The sequence below is a fragment of the Dermacentor andersoni genome, chromosome 3, assembly GCF_023375885.2.
Source record: "Dermacentor andersoni chromosome 3, qqDerAnde1_hic_scaffold, whole genome shotgun sequence".
Taxonomy (NCBI): domain Eukaryota; kingdom Metazoa; phylum Arthropoda; class Arachnida; order Ixodida; family Ixodidae; genus Dermacentor; species Dermacentor andersoni.
Window position 1 is genome coordinate 107,156,152 of NC_092816.1, and position 14,548 is coordinate 107,170,699.

At 48.2% G+C, this 14,548-nt stretch overlaps 1 protein-coding gene across 1 annotated transcript in view; it reads right to left on the reverse strand.

The window, feature by feature from the left end:
• LOC126539964 (uncharacterized) overlaps positions 1–14,548 on the reverse strand; it is a 322,216-nt gene that overhangs the window by 175,987 nt on the left and 131,681 nt on the right. The window contains exon 5 of the mRNA XM_050186796.3: positions 13,906–13,966. Within this exon, the coding sequence (XP_050042753.1) occupies positions 13,906–13,966 (61 nt within the window). The remainder of the gene's footprint in view (positions 1–13,905; positions 13,967–14,548) is intronic.

Below are 14,548 nucleotides of genomic sequence, written 5' to 3' on the forward strand. Positions count from 1 at the left end.
TCCCTACCGGTGGGGCCAGCCTCCCCTTCTCCCGCGCGGTTAACTAGGCCTCGCGCTAGGGAGTGGGTAACCTCGTTGAGGTTGGGGAGGTGCGGGTGGACGGTGCCTACATGAGCCGGGAACCAGACGAGTGTAACCTGATGGTCGGTTGAGCGGGGCGCTTGTTGCAAGATGCGCAAGGCTTGGTGTGAAATACGGCCGTTGATATAGTTGATAACGGCGGAGCGAGAGTCAGAGACGATGGTATGGCATGTTGGGTCTAGTGTGGCTAGCGCGATGGCCACTTCTTCAGCTTCCTCAGCGTGTGGGGTTACTAGGCTGATAGCATGGTGGAGAGAGCCTTCACGCGTGGTAACGGCTGCAAAGCGGGTACCGTGGGGATATTCGGCGGCGTCGACGAAACTCACACCGTCGTGGCGAGTAAGGGATTTGGTGAGAACCGTGGCACGTGCTGTGCGACGTGCGTGGTTGTATTCGGGGTTCATGTTTCTGGGGATAGGATCGGCGTGAATCCAAGCTCGTATGGTGGAGGGGATCTGGTGCTTATGGCCGTGTTGATGGTGGTAGGTGATACCGTGCGAGGTGAGGATATGGCGACCCGTCGCTATGAGAGTGAGTCTCTCCAGCTGAGAGCGACGTTGGGCCTCGATGAGTTCGTCCAGTGTGTTGTGGACGCCTAGTTGAAGGAGGAGGTCAGTGCTGGTGCAACCGGGGAGGCCGAGGGCTTGTTTATAGACACCGCGTATAAGTATGTTGATCTTGGTGTGTTCAGCCTTGTACCAGTTTAGATACGCAGCAACGTAGGTGATGTGGCAAATTACGAATGACTGGATTAATCGGAGCAGATTCTCCTCTTTCATACCCCCACGGCGGTTGGAGACCCGCTTCAAAAGTCTCATGGTGTTGGCTGTATTCATCTTGATTTTTGCGAGGGCCATGCCATTCGCTCCGTTCGCCTCTATGAGCAAGCCGAGCACACGGAAATTGGTGACTAGGGGTATGGGGCTCTCATCCATGAGATGAAGCGCAATGTCTTCGTAAAGGCGTTTAGCGGTGGAGTATTTTGGACGGCGGCCACGGAGAGTAGGCCTGTAGAGAAGGAGTTCGGACTTCGCAGGGGAACAGCGAAGCCCCGTGCCTTGGATATAGGTCTCGACTGTTTCAATGGCGGATTGTAGTGCCGTTTCTATTTCGCCGTCACTGCCTTTGTGGGCCCAGATGGTTATATCGTCAGCGTATACGGTGTGGGTGACACCGTCCACTTGCTGCAACTCCTTGGCAAGATCGATCATGACAAGATTAAAAAGCATTGGGGAGATAACGGAGCCCTGGGGAGTTCCCGCGCTGCCCAAAGTCTGGGCGTCGGAGCGGAGATCCCCCACCGAAAGGAAGGCCGTGCGATTAGACAGAAAGTCTCTGACGTAATTATAAGCGCGCGCACCGAGATTAAGGCGTGAGATGCGGTCAAGAATGGTGGAATGGGCTATGCTGTCAAATGCTTTTTCGAGATCGAGGCCGAGTATAGCTTCAGTAGTACGTGTTCTATCTTCTAGTATATGGTGCTTAAGTAGTAGCATGACGTCTTGGGTCGACAGGTGGGCTCGGAAGGCAATGACAGAGTGAGGATACGCTGCAGTGTCTTCCAGATGGGTGTTAATTCGCGTGAGGAAGGCATGCTCCATAACCTTTCCCACACATATGGTTAGTGAGATGGGGCGAAGATGATCGAGGCTAGAAGGTTTGCCAGGTTTCGGAATAAGGATGACCTTTGCTGTTTTCCAGGCCGGCGGAATGGCACCATTACGCCAGCAGTCATTGATTTAATCTGTCAGGTGGGTGACGGAGGCATCATCCAGATTACGGAGGGCTTTGTTAGTGACCCCATCGGGCCCAGGGGCAGAACGGCTGTTTAATTTATGGGCGGCTTGGATCTCAGCGACACTAAAGTCTTCGTCCAGTGGGGGGTTGGGGGCCCCGGTGTAGGAGCCGTGAGATTGCACTGGGCCCACGGGGAGATACTTGTTGGTGAGGTAGTCTAATACTTGGGCGTGGCCCTGTTTCTTCCTTTCCGTATAGAGAAGTTTAGTGAGGTGATCTTGTTGGGAAGAGCGGGTGGCTTGACTATCGAGGAGGTGTTTGAGAAGCTTCCAAGAAGAGGGACAATGGATCTGTCCGTCAGCAGTATTGCACAGTTCAGTCCACTGCTGACGGCTCAGAGTGAGGCAATGGGCTTCGATTTCCTTATTAAGGAGGGCTATTTTAGCGCGGAGGCGCCTGTTGAGACGTTGCCCTTTCCAGCGGGATAGGATGGATGTTTTAGCCGCGAGGAGGTGGGCCAGTCTACTGTCCATGCGCTCGACGGGGGCATCGGTGGTAATGGTGTGCGTGGCTGCATTGGTATCGGAGTGGAGATTTCGGGACCATGCATCAATGTCCGCTATGCGTTCCGCGTGCTGGTCAGCGGATCGATGCTTGCGAAATGCATCCCAGTCAACCCACGTGAACTCACGGGGTTTGGCAGTAACTGCAGCTATCCGAGGGAGAAGTATGGCAATGATGAAATGGTCACTACCGAGATCATGTTGTGTGTTGCTCCATTGAGCGTTGGTGACGTTCTTGGTAAATGTCAGGTCGGGGGTCGGGTCGCGGGAAGTGGAGCTACCGAGGCGTGTGGGGAACGTGGGGTCTGTAATGAAAGTGAGGCCGAGGTCTTGGGAGTCTTTCCAGAAGTTTTGAGCCGCCGTCGTCGAGTAGCCATATCCCCATACCGTGTGAGGGAGATTGAAGTCTCCACCGATAACGAGGGGGTTGGTGCCAGCTACGTTAAGGGCCTTCTTAAAGAGGGTGAGAAAACGGCTTCGAACTTTGGCAGAGGGATGGCTGTACACGTTAAGGAGAAAAATACTTTCCTTACGTCTCCTGGTGGGGATAAGTTCAACGAGAAGGTGTTCGATGTTTCGGTTGTGGAGATTGTGTTCGATGGCGGTGATTCTCTTGTGGACGAAAGTGCAGAGGCGGCGAGAAGCATGTGGCGGGATGAAAGGTTGGTAACCTGGGAGGGTGACCGAATCGATATGGGTTTCCTGAATCATGATGACGTCCGGTTGCCGGGTGACGGTACGAAGGTGTTGACGGATGACTGGCTGTTTGCGGAGATAGCCTCGGCAGTTCCACTGCCAGATAAGTGTATCTCTCTTATTGTGGGCCATGATGGGGATTGGGGGATGCCGTCAGGGGCAGTGCTGGGGTTTGGAGGGTAGGAGGAGCGGGCATAGGGAGAGCTTGTAGGTGGGTTTCAATGTTTGTGACGCGCTGTGCCAGTGCGAGAACGGCGTGTTGCATGGATTCGACTGCGTTCTGGAGTGTGGTCATCGTGCTTTGAAGTGCGACTAGCATGTCCTTAACCTCTGAGCGCACTTGGCCCGTGGCTTCCTCTTGGAGGGCCCGCTTTTTGGGGGCTGGTGTCAGTGGAGCGTCGTGGCTAGAGGAGTGGGACGCTTCGGCGGGTGGTGTAGGAGCGGGTGTCTTGGATTGTTTAAGATCGCGAACCTCTTGCGAGAGCTTGTGAATTAGGTCGCGCATAATGGCATTTTCTTTTTTGAGGTGAGCTATTTCTGCGTTATCATTGGTGTTGGTGGACTGTGGAGAAGGTGTGCTGCGACCCTCTCGCGAGGCGCCCTTAAGGGCTTCTGCGAAGCTCACCTTGGTAGTAGGAGACTTGGCGGGTGGGGCAGAAGTAGATCTGGATCGGGAACGGCGCTGTCTCGAACGTGAAGGGGTCCGGGAACAATGTTGCCTCGAGCGTGATGGAGTCCTGGTTCTGGAGCGGGGCCTGGAGTTCAAGGGCGGGAAGTCGCTTTCTTGGAGGGTGGCTTGCATTGCAGCTCGGCGTTCCCCAATGCGCTTGCGAATAACGTATGGTGTCTTGTAGCGAGCCGTACACGATTTGTCCGCTGTAAGATGAGGGCCGCCGCACAGTGAGCATTTGGGGTTACAAGTGTGATCGGGAGGTGGGTTGCAGACTCCGCAACCTCTGCAGATCTTGTTATTGGGAAAAGGGCAGACGTCCATGCGGTGTCCGAGGCGGCCGCATTGGTAGCAAATTTCTATTTGCTTGCGGAATAATGAGCATGGGATTAAGGTAGCTCCGTAACGGACCAGATATGGCACGTCGGGGCCCCTGAAGGCGATAACAACGGTGGTTGTCGTTCCAATGCGTTTTACGGCTAGTGCGAGGGGGTTGCGAGTATTGACGATATTGGCGTTGACTTGCTGTGGGGTATCGGAGAGGGGGATTCCGCGGATGACTCCCTTCGTGGTGTCCTCGGCGGCCGTCTCATACGCGTTAACATCGTGCGTGACCCCATTGACTTGAATGGATTTTATGCAGACATACCGGTCGGCGTTCTGCAGACTTGGCGTACTGACAACGACAATGTTTTGTTGGGTGTTGGGGCACACCGTGTCTTGTTGAATATCAGCTGAGCTGAGCTGTGCGGCTTGGAGAACGGCTGTAGTCACGGTAGGACTACCAATTTTGGCGATGTTGAGGGCTCCCTTGGGGCGAATGATAATCTTGATTTGGTTGGAAGGTAGCGGAGGCATGCGTCCAGCCTTGAGAACTTGTGCTTTGACTGGTGGCCTGGTCTTGGAACGAGAACGAGTGCGTGAGGTTTGGGTGGAGTCAGTTTGGGGTGAAGAGTCGTCCCTCAACTTCGCCGGTTGGCGAAGGCGAGTTGTTCGCCAGCCCGTCTCGGCGGCCACTTCGAGGTCCATGCTCGTTGCTGGGGCAGAGAAACTTGATCGGTGATACGGAGCTCGCATCCGGCGCCTGGCGTGCACGCGCGGGGGCGGCGTAGGCGATTCACAAAAACGTTCGCAGCACAGGAAAATGTCTGTAGCACAGGGAAATGGAGTATCCCACCTGAAAATGAGGCGTCTACGGAGTCCTGGTATCTTCACGGATCGACTGGTGTAAAAATTAGGCCACAATTCGCAAGAAAATGCTGCAAGATCATTCACGAACATGGAGCAGAAAAATTATGAAACGCATTGCCATGGCACATACCCACAATCTCCTTGTTGTTTTTTGGCGCAAAATCTTTTCAGTATGCAAAATCACCAACTAGCCCAGCAGTTAAGTCTTCTAACGTATATGTAAATATTTACGTATTCTGCCCGTCCTGCTTGGGCCCCCATTTGGGCCTGCAGTGTTGTATAAATAAATAAAATACATTCACAGTAATACGGATGTAGTGTTAAATCTGACATCTGTGGACGACGACGAAGTTACTGTGCTCGGTTGCTGGTTTTCTTCTGGTGCTGCAGTTTTTCTCTATTTACATTATTTTCGTGCATCAGTAACAGGCAACGACGTTTGTGCTGAACCCTGAAGTTTTCTACTCTGCTGGGAGATCCTCCCCGCGGAGCTTGCCATGGAAGATATGGTCTTAGACGCGTCTGGCAGTCAGCATAGACCGCCCGCGGCTCGGAAGCGGCTCATTTCGGCAGTAGGATCCGACGCTACTGATTCCGAGCTTTCTGACTCAAGATCGGAAGATTCGGATGCTTTCATACCTGTCAAGCACCGCCGCCCACGACGGACGTCTCCGGCATCGTCCTCAAGTGAAGGGACTATCATATACAGCACCATCAAGACTACGACAGTAGCTTTCATTCCCGTCGACGCGATGGTAAGCTTGAATGCTATTTTTTGACAGAAACTTAATGATTTCTGCTTCAAACTTGCCCCTGGACTAATCCAAAAGGTTGGCGTGAACCCCTGGAAAATGTAATTGCTGTTGACACAACTGATGACAAGATGGTGCAAACTCTACTTGGTTTGTCTGAAATCTGTGGGGCCCACACGCGTCCCTACATACCACAGGGTACAAATATAGCAGCTGGTGTCGTATCTGATGTGGACTTGGATGTCAAAGACGACGTTTTTAGGAACATGATCGTTTGCACGCCACCATGCAAAATAATTAGCGTTCGAAGGCTGAGCTCGTCAAAGTGTATGAAGATACTTTTCGCCTCTGGAAAGCTGCCTAGTCATATAAAGGCTAGACTTGTGCGCTATCCTGTTCGACCTTTCGTACCACGGTCTTTGCAATGCCATAAATGTTTTAAGATTGGTCATGCTCAGGGCGTTTGCACCAGAGATCTGGTCGAATCACCATGTAGATTCCTGTGAAAGTCAGACATATCGGTGCCTTAACTGTAATGGTGAACATTTGGCAAAGGATAAAGGATGTTCCTCATTGAAAAATGAACTAAAGGCACTAAAAGAGAAAGCCAAAAAGAAGGCAGCAGGAGATTAACGAGATCATTATCAAGAACGATCTCTAAATACTGAATGACGGTTCACCTACATTTATAGGTAGAGGAAAGGAGCATTCCACTATAGACCGTGCGATATCAACGAGAGATGTGTGCTTAGCCTGGTCATGTGAACCCGACCCGTGGGGCTCAGAACACCTACCCATTTGGTTAACACCAACACATACTGCGAGTCGCCAGGATGTCGTTTATACAGTTACTAACTGGGACAAGCTCCGACAGCTGATCTCAGAGGCATCATTTCAAGACAGCCTATTTAAACTTATGAGTGAGTGCTTACAAAAAGCTACTGTACAACGACGACGGAGCATCGGCAAACCAAACCCCGATCTAAAGCTTTTGCGGCTCCGCGCATGTCGACGTCGCGCTCATAGACGGGCACAGCGCTCTAAACGACGCACCGACTGGACTATATACAATCGCATTGATGCAGCCATACGGCGGCATACAAAACAGCTTCGTCGCAAGAGCTGGGAAGCTTTGTGTAGTTCGTTGCATACTGGAAGTGGTTTTGGAAATAAATGTATGGCGCATACTGAAGGCTCTCCGCACTCCTGAAATCTGCAAGAATCCTACGGCTGCATTGAGCATAGCGACTAGCCAGTCACCAAAAGTAATAGCAGAGGCATTTGCAGACATTTTCGTCTCTCCTGCATCCAGTGACACCACAATTAGCGACCTTCATTCTTTGACAAGTCATAGCACCATAACCGCTTCCTATGGTCCAGCCTGCCAGATGGACGAGGCAGATTTCACTCTTGAGGAGCTGCAACACGCGCTGAGCCTCTCCAAACGCCGCAATGCTCCAGGCGCAGATGGTGTGACGTACCAAGCATTGCGGAACATTGATAAGTTTCCATGACCGTATATTGGACGAGTATAATGAAGTATGGAGAACCGATGTAATCCCTGCTGAGTGGAAATCGTCCGTGGTAATACCAATTTTAAAGCCCGGGCGTCCTGCAAGGCACTTCAAGTCCTACCGACCAATATCCCTAACTTCAAATGTCATCAAGTTAATGGAGCGAATGGTCTTGTTTCGCTTAGATGTCAGGCTAGAGGAGCTGAATTTTTTCCCTGATGTCATGCATGAGTGGCTTTCGTCGCCACCGTTCGGCTCTGGACAGCATATCAGACCTGGTCTCAGCACTCGAATTTGCTAGAGGAAACAAGCATTCCGCCTACATGCTCCTCCTAGACATACAGCAAGCTTTTGATTCAGTTCCGCATAAGGCGGTTATTTTCGCTCTTGCAACCGCGGGAATTTCGGGTCGTCTGCTCCAATTTGTGCATAATTTTCTATCGGAGCGCCGGATGATAGTGCGTGTCGGAGGAGTAGCTAGTGAATACCGAAATCTGAAGTGCGGTGTTCAACAGGGCAGCGTATTATCACCGCTTTTGTTTAACGCGGTACTCGCCGCGCTTCCAAGTCGTTTGCCTCGAGACACTGGCTTCCCTGTGAGCATAGCTGTTTACGCAGATAACATTGCTCTGTGGATAAGCGGCCCTTCGCACCTTGGTCCGCGCCTTCGTGCAAGCTTGCAAAGAGCTCTCAACGCTACTTCGGAGTACTTGGGTGAAGTTGGCCTGCTCATATCACCTGCTAAGTTGGCTGCAATAGCATATCACCCTAAACAACGCGCTCGTCCAACAATGAGCCGACTGTATCTTGACGAAACGCCTATAAACTGGGTGCGACAACACCGTTATATGGGATTAATTGTGGATGATCGCATCTCTTGGCGTCCTGCCGTTAAATCTGTACGACGCAAATCGCACTCCCTCCTTAAGTATGTGGCCGCCTTGACTGTTTGAGGTGCTGGCTACGACCAAACAACGACTCTTCAGGGGTACCAGTCACCTGTACTCTCAGGAATGCTGTACGCATTACTAATTTTGAACATACGACCTAGTCTGATGGCCCAACTGGAGCGAGATCATCGCGTTGCCCTTCGACTAATGCTTGGATTACCTCGTGAGGCGCAATCTGTTGCATTACTCACTGAAGCGCATCAGTTACCCCTGAGGCTGCAAGCAGATCAGAGAGCTCTGTATCATATTGAGCGTCTGCACCGCGCATCGAATGGTGAATCGCTCCTTGGTCGTCTCATTCACCGCCCGTTACCTGGCATGGGAAAAATGGCGGCATTATTTATGGATATCACTTCCATTTCTGAACATGCTGCTTCAGATACGTCTCCGCCTCCAAAAGGTATCACGAAACACGTATTCCCCATTTACCTCACAATCCCTGACATGCGCAAGAAGTCTGATATGGCTGTTTCGGCAATATCCCAATTGGCTCAGTCTCACATGTTCGAAAAGTTTCCAGATTATCTTCAAGTTTTCATAGATGCATCTGTACACAACGACGGTCAAGGCGCCTCTGCAGCGCTTTTTTCCGCCCTTCAACTCAAGTACGACGTATCTTTCAAATACCTCATACAACTTCGTCAATAACTGCGGAACTAGCAGCGATTAATGTTGGACTGAAATGCGTGCAAGAGGAGTTAACTACATCTAAGGTTGTCATCTTTACGGATTCCCGTGCTGCCCTGAGCAGGTTACAACGCAGTGAGCTTGATTGTGCACTTGTGCGCAGCATTACTGACTTTGCGAGCCAAATTACATCACGCGGGGCATCTCTCGTTGCTCAATGGATACCTTCACACGTAGGAATCGCCGGAAATGAAGAGGCTGATCGGCTCGCTTCAAATTGCGCTCATAACAACTGTGACTGCCCAGAAATTTTGTGCAAGCTTGATGACGTTCGTCTGCTGATTCGTCGCCACCTACTCAAGCAGCATCCAGATCAGCGCGTCGCAAATGTAACGTTCCCGCAACGTGTTCGTGGTCGAGGCTTGCCTCGTCGCGCTGGAGCACAACTGCTCAAGCTGAGGGTTGGTTGCCTGAACGTGCACGAACGTTCATACAGACAAAGGCGTGTGGCAAGTCCATTGTGTATGTCTTGTGGCTGCTACGAGACACTTCAGCACCTTATATTTGAGTGTCCCGCTTTCAGTGCGCAGCGCATGTCGCTAGTGAGAAACTATCATCTCCTTGGCCTGCGGTGAGCGAGACTCGAGGAATGTTTATACCCCAGTGGTTGTGCATCTGAACGTGATCAGGCCCATCGAGCCCTACTAACCTTTCTAGAGTTGACTTAGTTTCACGTTTGTAGCGTGAACATCCAACATTCTGTAGTAGCGTGACCGTCAATGACCGGCCCTACTGCGTGTGATCAGTACTGTGCCGTAACGCTTCTTCCTTCGAAGATGGGAGGTGGCGGGTTCCAACACCTTGTAGCGTATATTGTGAACCGACTACCGGTGAAACGGTGATTGCGTGCAGCTGTACTTGGCATCTTATCGTGGAGAGCACAATTAGCCGCATAGCGAACTAGCCATGGGTGTGGTTGATAATTATGGATGCTGTTCGACGCGGCGTCACTTTAATTCCGGCTGCAGAGTCGAAACTCGGCAGAACAACGTGCGTAGTGTACTGTGTTCCACTTTAGTCTTTAGATTTGTCCTGTTGCTATTCCTTTCCTCTTTCCTCCCCTCCTTCCTATCTTCTTTCCATTTCTGCGTTGCTGTCACCTCCCTTCAGAAGAGTAGGCAGGCGTAGTGCCCCTTCCGGTGGCAGTACCCAGCCTGCTCCTCGCTTTCCCTTTCCTGTTAACTGTGTATATGTGTTCAAAACAAATAATAATAATAATAATAATAATAATAATAATAATAATAATAATAATAATAATAATAATAATAATATAATAATAATAATAATAATAATAATTTCTGAACAGCATACGGACGTATACGTATGTATGCTGAACAGTCACGGATATTTTGTTACAATTTCGTAAACTTTGTTACTCACGTGAAACACAGATCACGGGCGTATGCTATTTAGCATAGTGACGGATGAAAGATTACATCCGGGGCACCCGAAGTTCTTGCCGAGCCATTTGCCCACCATTCTGTTAAGAAAGCGAGGACGTAACACAACGAAACACTACGATCGAAGAAGGAGAAGAACAAACAAACAAACTAAAAAAGCGAGGTGCTGTCTGCTGTGGGCTGGATGCGCTGTGCGCACTTTATCAACATAATGGCTTTCTGCTGGAGGGCTGAAGATAAAAGGGGAAGGGGGGGGGGGGGAGTGGGACGGGTCGGTGAAGAACGCGCGCACCGAGGTCAACGCCGCGAGGGTAGCGACGCAGTGGCGCACACACGTACAAAACGGGTCAATTCGAAAGTTTTGCCGCCAAGCGCTACAAAAATCAATAACCGCTGGGTCAATATATTCTCGCTTCTTCGGCGGTGTATCTTCGCTCCCGACGATCGACAAACAACAAGGTCCCATCAGTTTGATTAGCTAAGTGACGGATTTCAAAACAGGTTAAGTGAATCCTGGCTAACGAGCTCAGCGTGCTCTTGCGGCAGGTCTTCGTGCATTGTGCATGTCCTCGGATCAAAAAGGCTTTGTTAACACGCGCAAAAAAAGAAAGAAAGAAAGAAAGAAAGATAGAAAAAAAGAAAGAAAGAAAGAAAGAAAGAAAGAAAAGTAGAAGCACGCTCTATACACATGCCAGTTTTTAGCACAGGCCAGGTTGGTGGACCATTCCATTACAGAGAAATGAAGGTGAAGTGCACTCTTTGTGGCATGAAAGCAGCGCACCTCAGCAAATTCCTCATTGGGGGTAAACGCGCCAAATTTCCCGGGAAGCAATAACAGCACGTGTAGGTGCCTCGACGCCGCAAACCACATGCTTGTATTAAGACAAAGCACTTTTTGCGATAACCTGTGTGACAAGCCTGTTTTGCCTCTGCAAGGCCTACTGAAGAGGAAAAAAAAGACAATGTGAGAAAATAAGAAGAAGCAGGACTACTAAATGAGTGCGAGAGGTTACGAGACTAGGATAAAGCGCACTTTATGACAAGAGCGTAGTTTTATATGCGCGAAGAGTTTCGCACTTAACCAATGCCTGCACACAATTAAAGTGCTCTCTGTGAAAAGGCATAAAAATAGAAATAAGAATAGCCCATTGATCGATAACGAAGTAATGGAGTCTAGCTGCGTTAAGAGCAAACTTCTTTTAAAACAATGTTCAGATAAGCCCAAGGACACTCTTGCAAGAGAAGAATTTAGACAAATGAGAAACCAAGTGAACGCTAAAATAAGACTAGCTAGAAAGTATTAGCGAACAGGCATGTTTCCTGCTTGCAGTCATAACAGTGGTAAAACGAGGAACTTGGTCAACTCTATAACAGAAAGGTTTAGAAAGAAGAATGCAGATAATATTCTTACGGACGTCTCTCCTCAGTTGCCCGCTGTGCAGATAGCGAATGATTTTAACAGCCGCTTTATTTACTTAGTAAACAACATCACAAATGGGCGCGCATCAGCACATCTCCGAAACAACACTACGTTCTCAAACGCTCATTGTGCTTTTCTGCCTACAAATATATAATACCATCCAGGAGCGTAACAATATCTCCAGGTTTCGATAAAGTTAGGATGAGGGACATAGCTGCGAATTTCGATGTGCTGAAAGCAACGCTGCTTTCTATCATAAATGAAAATATTAGAAACCGGTCAGACACATGAGAACATGAAAGTCAGCACTGTAAGACCACTGTGTAAGAAACGACCAAGGAGTTTTACGCGAATTATCGACAAATTTCAATTCTGTCTTCCTTGGCAAGCTTACTCTAAATAACAGTGCATGATGATATGACCTCATTTTGTGAAAAACGTATTCTTGTTAGCCATGCACAGTTTGGTTTTCACTCAGGATAAAGTACTATAAGCCAGTTAGAAGGTTTTAATGACCACGTATGTAGCGAAATTGATATAGACAATGTTGTATTGGCTCTGTGACTTAAAAACAGCACTTGACACGTAATAGAATTAACTGTTGCTCCAAAAAGTAAGCAGCTGTGGTTACAGAAGTCCACACAACTCATTTTTTTGCAATTATTTGACACGCAGACAGAAGTGTGCCCGTGTAGCAGAGCCCTACAGTTCCTTGCAGTGTGTCAAAACAAGTGTGTCGCAAATGTCTGTTTCGGGACCACTTTTGTCTAACGTTTACATCAGAGATCTTGCCTGCTTACAAATAAAATCGCAAATTTATTTATACGCTGATGACACGGCTTTGGTTATACTGAACAAACTTTTAGAACGAAGCCACTCGAGTATTATAGTATGATGTGTCCAAGCTACCAGATTACTAGATTAATTCTTTGATAACAAACTTTTCAATAATAAATCGAATACAAACATGATGTGGTTTCACAGCCCATGTAATGTAGTTGAGTATATTTCACCGGTGCGTCTCCACACCAGTGACTGTGATGCGTGCTCGTTTTCTGATAACTTTGGTAAGAAGCACAAAATACCTAGGTCTGCACTTGGACGAGCCGCTGTCATGAAATGTCCGTGTTGAAGAGCTCGCAAGGCCTCTACATGCAGAATGCGCTCATTTGTAAGCCCTAAAACACTTGTGCGATGCAACGGTTGGTGAAATGGTTTACAAATCACTAAACGAATCGACAGAAACGTATGAAATAAAAATTTAAGCATTGGCTTCTTCGGGTTGAGTTCAAATAATTAACCGCATACTAAAAAAAACGGCACACCTGTCCACGGGCAGGATGTATTGAGCATGTGTCTGTCCGACATGCTGCGTATCGAGCAACGAGTGCTTTTCGACGTCCTGTGTAAGAATGATTTTTCTACTGATTACGAGAACTTGAACGGGAAATATCGTTACTTACGTTGTGTAGAAAAATGTGCGGTGCCTCGTGATGGCAAGGGGACTATGACAAGAGGAATCATGCTTTCTACGTGCCGGCAAATTTTTATGATGGGAAGGGTAGTGAGTTCTAGAGATCATTTATACAAATAAAATCGTTCTTAAGGTTATGGCTCGTATTCAATGCCCTGATTTGTTAAACTTCTCCGTAAGAAATTTCTAAGCACGTATACAAATGACGGAGCGCCTTTAGAACACGGCTATTTGCTGCGTAACTTTTCCGCATTTCCTTTTAACTTATCGGAACCTGTTGCTGCTACCCCGATTGTGAAGTCATCTATGCTGTCAATGTCTTTCTTTTAAATCTACCTTGTACACATACGTACGTTCATATACAATATCACAGTAATCAATCTTTATTATGTTCCAATGTGATATTTTATGTTTTTTTATAATTTTAATGTAATATTAATCCCTTGTGTACACGTATTCGTACTACTTGCCGACTGCTCAGCCTCGCACACGAGTAATGTCACTTATGTGGGCTGGATATGTAACTGACACATGCACGTAATTATTATTATTATTATTATTATTATTATTATTATTATTATTATTATTGTTATTATTATTATTATTATTATTATTATTATTATTATTATTATTCACTCCTGAAGGCAAGACAGATATCTCCTTTCTTCTATAATCTAGCAGAGACGTTTCCTTGAGGGGAAAATGCACAGCATAAAACATCACGAAGAAACCTGCACATGCGGAGCATTCTGTAGGTGCTTGTCACTTACACGAAGCAAGACCGACGTGCAGAACGTTGACGGCCTGAAGGATGATCATGATGGCGTGCACCTATCGAAAAAATAAAAAAATAAAAATAAAAGGGCGGTGGAGTGGAGGGGGGTGAATGCGTGAGCACTACTTGCATTCATTTATTTTCTTGTCCTGCACCGCGGTGTTAGGCCTGGTGCGCTTTTGCCACACCCTGTATTATTATTGCTTGGGACCTCGGGCGTGTAACAAGGCTGTTGGCCTGAAAGCTTGGCCCCAATTTCAAAAGTTTACTAGAGGGCCACGTAGGGTAGCCGAATAAGGTCATGTCCCTAACCACAAACGTCCTAAACGGCCTGACTTAACTAAGCAACGTACCCCGTCCATGCCCTCTTCCAAAAATACAAGTCTGAATACGTGCGTGGTCATGGCCACACCTTTTTCTTTTTAGGCCCCTAGAAACAGAAAAACAAAGGCAATAATTATCCATGTTTCATACTCGGGAACTCGAGGGTAACACAGGCCTGCATGGGGTTTCATACCTTTGCTATCTAGCTATAATTTCTGCATCCTTAACCATGTGATGCTGTATACCACGTGAATCAAACCGAAAAGTTACACTTCTTAATGTACAGTGCAGTGAAAACAATATCCTTTTTTTAA